The 9,024-nt window shown below is 52.2% G+C and overlaps 1 protein-coding gene and 1 pseudogene across 5 annotated transcripts; both read left to right on the top strand.

Annotated features, from left to right (window-relative positions):
- Nucleotides 1-584: 584 nt before the first annotated feature.
- LOC136520502 (scarecrow-like protein 9) lies at nt 585-5,675 on the top strand. Of its 5 annotated transcripts, none has more exons than XR_010775254.1 (5): nt 585-2,898; nt 4,395-4,508; nt 4,987-5,110; nt 5,183-5,227; nt 5,315-5,675. XR_010775254.1 is itself a non-coding variant. In XM_066514044.1 (1 exon), exon 1 carries the CDS (start codon nt 700-702, stop codon nt 2,761-2,763), a length of 2,064 nt encoding a protein of 687 aa, XP_066370141.1. In that variant the 5' UTR covers nt 585-699; the 3' UTR covers nt 2,764-2,986. The 5 variants fall into 5 exon arrangements, 1 of the variants encoding a protein (XP_066370141.1); XR_010775256.1 differs by having other exon boundaries at nt 5,299-5,675; XR_010775253.1 differs by having other exon boundaries at nt 4,987-5,227.
- A 1,107-nt stretch (nt 5,676-6,782) lies between these two features.
- On the top strand, nt 6,783-8,473 carry LOC136523649 (scarecrow-like protein 14; annotated as a pseudogene).
- The last annotated feature ends 551 nt before the right edge of the window (nt 8,474-9,024 follow it).

Genomic DNA, 9,024 nt, shown 5'->3' with positions numbered 1-9,024 from the left:
TGTTTATGTATGATTTATTGCTTTGATCTTCTTCTAATTTGCCTTTCATAAAACTGGTCTGTTAAATCTGTCTTTTTTCTTTGTTTTTTTGCTTTGATTTTCTTCTAATTTGCATTTCATACAACTGATCTAATTAATTTGTATTTTTTATTTGTTTTTTTTTGGTTCGTTGGATTTTGATCCTATGGTTATCGGAATCGAGTGACAGAATACAACTGATCTTGGTGTCCCGGAGTCTCAGCTAGGAATAAGGTACGGCGCCTCGTCCGACCAGATTCGGGCCAGGGGAACGGAGAGGAAACCCGCCGGGAAAGAACGCCGCCTCATCAGACACCGCACCTCAACACACCACCGGTCTCTCACGGGATTTGGTGGAGAAGCAATGGAAACAAAGGAGGGGAGCTCAAAGGAGGGAGAGGCCGCTTATAAAGGCGATGAATTTCACCAGTAGTCAAAGCGACGTAGGGCCATGCTAAAAAAAACGAAGGGGGGACCGCTTCCTGAAGCCAGACCGACAGGACCGAAATGCATCCGGAAGCCGGGCTGAAAGACGGTCCGTAGACATCAAACACGCGGGGGCGCAGCCAGGCCGACGGGGCAACGCTCCAAACACGCCCAAAAAGCTTGAGCTTGCATCCACCCACACTCTAAACAAGGCAAAGGCATCGCCGTTGTTGGACTTTTATCTCACCAGCAGCCATGGCCGCCGCCGCGCCGGAGGGCGAGGGCCTCTTCGCTGTTCCCGAGCCCTTCTCCCCGTCCATCTTCCTCGACCTGCCCCCGACGCCGCGCCCCGATGGCAACGGCGAGGTCCCGGCCTCGTCGGACGACCTCGTCCTCCCCTTCATCACGCGGATCCTCATGGAGGAGGACATCAACGACCAATTCTTCTACCAGTTCCCCGACCACCCCGTGCTCCTCCAAGCCCAGGAACCGTACGCGCAGATCCTCTCTGACGCAACGGCTCGCACCAACAGCGCCGCCTCCTCGGGGTCCCCCGCCACCGTCTCGCCGTCCTCCTCCGACTGCCCAGTCCAGCTCCTCCTGTCCCCGCCGTACCCCGATACGGGACTGCACGGCTTCACCGACGACGGCGTCGGCACCTTCTTCTTGCCCGCACAAGGTGGTGGCAGCCCGGAGTTCGAGCAGAGTCCGGCGCAATTGAGGACCACAACCTTGCCCACCGGCGACGGTGACCACGCGGCGCTGGCCTCCGTCTTCTTCAACAGGGGAGACGCGGACGCGGAGATGCTCAACAAGGCATTCCTCAAGGGTATGGAGGAGGCCAAGAAGTTCTTGCCCACCACCAACAGCCTCCTAATCGACCGTGAGGCAGAGGAGGAGTTGGGCATTAATGGCAGGGGCCGCAAGGACAGGGACAGGCTCAGTTGGGATGACTTGGAGGCTGAGGCGTGCAGGAAGAGCAAGCTGATGGTGCCCGAGCCTGAGGAAACTGGCGAGATGGTAGATGAAATGATTGTCAATGGACTGAAATTGTGCCTCAAAGAAATGGAGGCCCTGCGAATCACCATGGGCAGTGAGGCTAAGAAGAAGGCCAGGAAGGGCAGAGCGAAGTCGGCGCAGGGAAGGTCTAGCGCCAACGAGGCGGTGGAGCTGAGCACCTTGCTCATCCACTGTGCACAGGCCGTGGCCACGGACAACCGCCGCAGTGCGACTGAATTGCTTAGACAGATCAAGCAGCGCTCGTCGCCGAGGGGTGACGCCACACAGAGGTTGGCGCATTGTTTTGCAGAGGGATTGGAGGCGCGGCTGGCAGGGTCAGGGAGCCAGCTCTACAGGTCTCTCATGGCTGAGCAAATCTCGGCCATGGAGTACCTCAAGGCCTACTGGTTGTACCTAGCAGCTTGCTGTTTCAAAATGATGGCATTCAGGTTCTCCAACATCACAATCCTCAAGGCCATCGCAGGGAGGAAAAAGGTTCACATCGTGGATTACGGCGTGAATTATGGGGTTCAGTGGCCAACTTTGCTATACCGTTTGGCGACCTTGGAGGGTGGACCTCCTGAAGTGAGGATCACCGGCATTGATCTCCCCCAGCCCGGCTTCCGCCCAGCTGTGCGGATCGAGGAGACAGGGCGGCGGCTTAGCAATTATGCTCGTCAGCTCGGTGTGCCATTCAAGTTCCACGGCATCACGGTGAGGTGGGACACAGTTTGTGCTGATGACCTGAACATTGACCCTGATGAGGTACTCATTGTCAACAGTATCATGCAGTTTGGAAATTTGATGGATGAGGGGGTCGACATTGATAGCCCAAGCCCTAGGGATGTTGTCCTCAGAACCATTCGCAAGATGCAACCTGATGCGTTCATCCTTTATGTCATGAATGCCTCGTATAGTTCTCCATTCTTTGTAACACGTTTCCGGGATGTGCTGTTCTTTTACTCTGCAATGTTTGACATGCTGGATGCCACGGCTCCACGGGATAGTCACCAGCGCTGTTTGGTTGAGCGGGTCCTCTTTAGGCAGTGTAGCCTGAATGTTGTTGCCTGTGAGGGCACGGACAGGGTGGAGCGCCCGGAGACATATAAGCAATGGCAGGTGCGGAACCACCGGGCAGGGCTAAGGCAACTTCCACTGGATCCAGATATTGTAAAGACCTTGAGGGACAAAGTTAGGGATCAGTATCACAAGGACTTTGTCATTGATACGGATCATAACTGGCTCCTGCAAGGATGGAAGGGACGCATACTCTATGCCATGTCGACATGGGTTGCAGATGATGCTGTCTCAGAACTTTAGCTGATTTTCTCACCACATACAGCAATATCGATAATTGCAAGTATACATATGTTTCTGAATTTTTGTCTTACCAATGAACTTCATGAGCTGCTCAGCTTTCCTACCCACCACCTTGCCTGTCTACAAGGGTGGAAGGTACGCATACTCTGTGCCATGTCGACATGAGTTTCAGAATTCAGATGATGCTATCTCAGAATATTAATGGCTTTTCATCACAAGATACGGAGATATATGCCTCTGTTTTATGTGATTCAATACACTTTATTTGAAGATGCTTGGACATAAGCAGTAGATGCTTTATAATGTCTTCTAATAATGTAATAGTAGATGTTTATTTGGGTGTTCTTTTTGTTTCTTATAGCTGCATAGGATCTTAGATTAGTTCTCAGTGTGTTGATACTGAACCTGTGTAAATGTACAACAAACTGAAAAACCACTTGTGGTACCTGTATTGTGAAGTCCACTTTCTGTTGTAACATTGTATTCCCTTGCACCTGGAAAGAGTAAATGGGCACGAGATTAAGCATTAAAATTGCACATATTATTCTGTTATTCAGAGTATTGATTTTTTGCTTCTTTGTTTTTTGGTGATTGTTTCAAATGCAAACTTATTGGTACCCCTACCATACTTTCCCCATTTTCTACCTAGTTTCAAATTCCTGGGGACGGTTTCCGCTGAATATTTTTCTTGATTATTTCATTCAGAGTACAGTTGAAAGAGGTGTTTATGTTTTTTTTTCCTTTTTGGACTCAAACTATGGTAGGCTTATGCCACCTACCTGACTAAATCTTTTACTCAAAGCGTAGGAAGTACAAATGATATAGTAGCATGCCCAGGTACAAGGGCCTTTCAAAGAAACAGTTTCTGCAATTTTGGGAGAGGTGCTGGATGGCATCTTCTTATATGTGATGATACATAGTAAATAGTATGACAATTGTGAGTTTCTGAACAGAGATGGAAACATTATGGTCAATGTAAGCTTACAATGATCCTTTTATCATAAAAATTTGTTCACAGTAGTACTATGTTAGTGGTGATGACAGAGAAAGGCCCACAGCTGCACATCTGCAAATTGGGCGTCGGTTAATTTTAACACAATTCTCTACCTATTGGGATTCACAATTTCACAGTAGTATGAACCTTGAGCTTTATCAGCCTGTTCGGCAGCCTATATCCGGCTTATAAGCCTTGGATTATCAGCCAGCCAACAGTGTTTTCCTCTCACACCAAACTAGCCAGCAGTACTTTCAGCCATGGCTTATAAGCCAATCCAGCCGAAACGAACAGGCTATATATAGCATAAGAGATTCGTAGTAGCAGTTTCTGCAATGATGCTTCCACATGTTCATTGGTTGATATTGAATTACTGGCTTACTGGTGCGTTGAATGCTGAGCCTACTAGGATTCCAGTAAGACTTTGAGCTTTTGATCAAACTAGATTAACATTGAACAAACTTCAGATCAGAGATGTTTGTTGCTTGCCTCAGTCATTTCTCACCCTATGTTTTTCTTAAGACAATTTCTTTCTCTATGGAGTGTTATAGCTTTAGATACTCAAAAACTTCTTTCTTGGAAGGGTGTAGGCTCACAGTATGCATTTCTCTATCATTTTTATTTGTTTACTCTTCAGGGTTGGTACAGTAATAATTTTGTTCAAGATTCCAAGTTTATAGCAGGGTATGAACACCTGACCAAATGTGGACAATCTGATTATTAGAAGCTGACATATGCAGATTTGAAGAAGGTACAATTTGGTCAGTTTTTTGCTCTGTCCGTCCATTTATATATATGTTATATGACCTATGCATATGCAGCATGGACAAATTCAGGATTATTTTGTACCCTAGTGACAGGCCATAATTTAGTATCATGAATTAGGTGCAGTGTATTGTGTCTATGCTGCATTCTAGTAAGAAAAGGAAAAACTTTAGTAGGAAGAGAATAGTCAGTTACTCTGTTTCCAAGTACCAGGTGTTTGATACTGCAGAGACTCTTGTCAAATGTCAAGCACCTAGCTAGGATTCCAGTAAGACTTGAGCTTTTGATCAAACTTACTTCAGATTAGAGATGTTTGTTGCTTGCCTTGGTCATTTATCACTTTGTTTTTCCGAAGACAGTTTCTTTCTATGGAGTGTTCTAGCATAGAGAATCATACTGTTTTTTGGAGGGTATAATAGGTTCACTCTATGCAGCTCTGTCATGTTTATTAATTTACTTTTCAGGTTTGGTACAGTAATAATTTTGTTCAAGAGTCCATGTTTGGAGCAGGGTATGAAGATCTGAGGAAATGTGGGCAGTCTGATTTTTAGAGGCTGACATATGCAGATTTCAAGCATGTGCAACTTGGTCTGTCTTTTGCTTTGTCCATCCATTTATATATTTTTCAGCATGAGCAAATTCAGAATTTTGTTATGCCAGGTGACAGAGACAGACCACTGTTACCTAATCATATTCATATATCAGGTGAGTGCATTGTGTGTTTGCTGCGTTCTAATAAGAAAGTAAAAGAACTGTCTGTTTCAATAATGTAGCAGGTGTCTGATACTGCAGGCTCTTGTCAACCCCCTGCCGATGGAGGAAGAAACTTGGCAATTTCAGGCAGAAGAACAGAGGACTGTTTGCAAATTTGACGTCTCCGGAGGGTCCACGAACGGGAGAAGACAAAAGAAGAGTCGCAGCAGGCCCCATCGCAGTTGCGTTTGGGCGTTTGGGCGTTTGGCCTCATCTCGGAGCCGCCGACGTCGCATCAGAATTTTCAGAAGGAACTTCTCGGCGCTTTCCCTTCCCAGCTCCCCTCCCCTCCCCTCCCTGTGCCTGTCCCTCTCAAGAAACGAAAAAAGATTCCGTTTTTATCCACCCACCAGTCCACCCCAACGGCAACCCCTTTTCATTTTTTTATGGATTAAGTTCACTTTTGGTCCCTCAACTATTGGTTTCGTCTAATTTTGATCATCAACTATAAAACCGTCACATGCTAATTGTCAAAACCATTTACTTTTAGCACCTGGGCGCGGGTGAGGCTGTTTTGTCCAACGTAGAGTGGTTTTGTCCATCTCAGTGACGTGGGGCCCACGCGTCATCGACTCAACCCCTCCCTCTCCATCCTCACGGCTACTCCCCCGACGCCTCCTCTCTCCGCGCGTAGCGGGGCGGGCGCTGCTCCCTCGCGCGGCTCACCTCCTTCCCGCTCACGCTCCTCTCGTGGGGCGTGCTCCACTACTGGCCCGCCCCGTTTGCGTCGGCGCTGTCCCACGCGCAGCAGCGCGCCGCGGCGGAGGCCGGCAGGTCCGTGGCCGCTCCCGCGCTCGCGCCCGGCGGTGGCGGTGGGTGATGATGCCGGCAGGTCCGTGGTCGCGCCCGCGCTCGCGCTCGGCGGCGGTGCCAGGGTGATGATGCACGAGTTTCGGCGCGCACGAGCGGCGGTGGAGGAGGCCAAGGACGCCGTGGAGCGCGGCGGTGACGTGGCGACAGCCGCAGTGGAGGTGGGACTGCGCGCGGGCGCACTCCAGGGCGCGTGCGAGGACGTGCTGGCGCTCATCGACGACCTGTTCAACGAGGTGGTTGAGGCCAGGAAGAAGCTGCTGGACCTCTGCTTGGGTCGTCCCGGCCGCTATGGCATCTCACCATCGCTCGCGCCTGCGAGAGGAGTGGAGGCCAGTGCCGCTGCGTCGGAGGAAGCAGCGCCCGCGAGGGAGCCGCGCGAGGGAGCAGCGCCCGCCCCACTGCGCGCGGAGAGAGGAGGCGTCGGGGGAGTGGCCGTGAGGATGTAGCGGGAGGGGTTGAGTCGATGACGCGTGGGCTCCACATGTCACTGGGATGGACAAAACCAGTCTATGTTGGACAAAACAGCCTCACCCGCGCACAGGTGCTAAAAGTGAATGGTTTTGACAGTTGTATTATTAGCATTAGACGGTTTTATAGTTGAGGGTCAAAATTAGACGAACCCAATAGTTGTGGGGCTAAAAGTGGACTTAATCCCCTTTTTTTTTTTCCATCCAGACTACCCAGCCTGACAGCCATGGCTGCCTCGCCGGAGGATTTCGTGGCGGACCTTGACGAACCCTTCTCCCCTCCATCTTCCTCAACCTGCTCCCGACGCCCCGCCCCGATGGCAATGGCGAGGGAAAGGACCCGGCCTCCGACGACCTCGTGCTCCCCTTCATCGAGCGCATGCTCATGGAGGAGGGGATCGAGGAAGAGTTCTTCTACCAGTACCCGGACCACCCCGCGCTGCTCTAAGCCCAAGAATCGTACGCGCAGGGTCCTCTCCGACGCCACCGCGGATTCCTCTTCGGACGGCAGCCCCACTGTGTCGGTGTCCTCCGGCTCCGACGCGGGAGTGGGGGCCGATGACCTCACCACGCATGCCAGCAACGCGTCTGAGCAGAGCCCGACGCAAACGCAACTGGGGGATGCTGGCGTCCGTAGTGACGCCGCTGCCGGGGAGGAGATGGAGGAAAAGGCCAACCGCACCATGCTTGCAGCCGTCGATGGTGACCACGCCGCGCTGGCCTTGGCGTTCTTCAGCGCCCAGCAGGATGGGGGAAGCGACGCCATCCTCAACTTGGTGTTCCTCAAGGGCATGCAAGAGGCCAACAAGTTCCTGCCTAGAGACATCGATCTGCTGCGCGGCTCTGCCAACGTCCTTCAAGTGAAGGGAGAGGCAGAGGAGGGAAATGCCAATTTGGGCAGGGGCCGCAAGAACCGGCACAACTGGGACGATGTCCTGGAGGCCAATTTGGGCAGGGAGCCAGAGGCAAAGGAATCTGGTGAGGTGGTTGACGAAATGATTGCCCATGGGTTCCAATTGTTCCTCAGAGAGGTGGAGAGCCTCTGCATCAGAGTATGGGCAGTGAGGCTGAGAAGAAGAAGAAGAGCAGGAACGGGATTGCGCGGAGCACCAATGGAACGGTGGACTTGTGCACCTTGCTCATACATTGTGCACAGGCCGTGGCAACGGACGACCGTCGGAGCGCGGCCGATTTGCTTAGGAAGATCAAGCAGCACTCTTCTCCACGGGGAGACGTCACACAAAGGCTGGCGCACTATTTTGCTGAGGGATTGGAGGTGCGGCTTGCTGGTTCAGGGAGCCAGGTGTACAATTCGCTCATGGCAAAGCGCATCTCGGTCGTGGACTTCCTCAAAGCCTACCGGCTGTACGCGGCAGCCTGCTGCTTCCGAGTGATGGCGTTCAAGTTTGCCAACTTGACCATCTGCAAGGCTATTGCAGGAAGGAAGAAGGTGCACATTGTGGATTATGGCATACATTACGGGTCCCAGTGGCCTGGTTTGCTCAAGTTTTTATCTATATGGCCGGGTGGGCCACCGGAAGTGAGGATTACTGGCATTGATCTTCCCCAGCCTGGGGTCCGTCCAGCTTCTCAGGTCAAGGAGACAGGGCGGCGGCTTAGCAATTATGCCTCTCAGTTCGGCGTGCTGTTCAAGTACCGTGGCATTGCGGCTAAGTGGGAGACGGTTGGCGTTGATGATTTGGACATCGACCCTGATTAGGTACTCATTGTCAATAGCATCCTCCATTTTGGAAACTTGATGGACGAAGGTGTCGACATGAGTAGCCCAAGCTCGAGGGATGTTGTCCTCAGCAACATCCGGAAGATGCGACCCGATGTGTTCATCCTTTTCATCATGAATATAAATGTCCATGCAGCCCGAGACACGACGGCATGGCACAAAGCCTGCTTTTTTTAGCTCGACACGAGCACGGCCCGGCCCGATGACGTGCGGGCCCGAGCTGGCCCCGCCTGGTACAGCAGGCCGTGCCTGGGCTGTACCCCAGGCTCGTGGGCTAGCACGGCACGGCCCGGCTTTTTAGGGTCGGCCCGACAGCGGCCCGCCACCCTCTCTCCCCCATGGCCCAAAGACGATGGCCCAGCTGCTCTCCGCCTCCCCCTCTCCCCCACGGCCCAAGGCAACGGCCCAGCTGCTCTCCGCCTCCCCCTTCGTATATAAGTGGCGCCGGCTCCCTCTTCCCTCCCTCACCAAACCCTAAATCATTCGGTCATCTCATTCCCCACCCAGGCACCCACCCGCGCCGCTCCACCCTCTCGAGTTGCTCTCACTCTCGCCTCACCGTCTCTGGTGACCTCCCCTGTCTCCGGTGACCTCGATTCGATCCGCCTGCTGCTGTCGAGCCGCTCTCTTCTCCTCCTCCCTGATACCCTCCCTCTCTCTCGTCTCCCTCTCTCCCCTCGACCCCTTTAGATCTTGGTGATTATGTGAGTTCTTGTTACTGTCTTCCC

This window comes from Miscanthus floridulus, chromosome 18 (genome assembly GCF_019320115.1).
Source record: "Miscanthus floridulus cultivar M001 chromosome 18, ASM1932011v1, whole genome shotgun sequence".
NCBI classification, from domain to species: domain Eukaryota; kingdom Viridiplantae; phylum Streptophyta; class Magnoliopsida; order Poales; family Poaceae; genus Miscanthus; species Miscanthus floridulus.
This window is presented reverse-complemented; position numbering and strand designations above follow the sequence as displayed.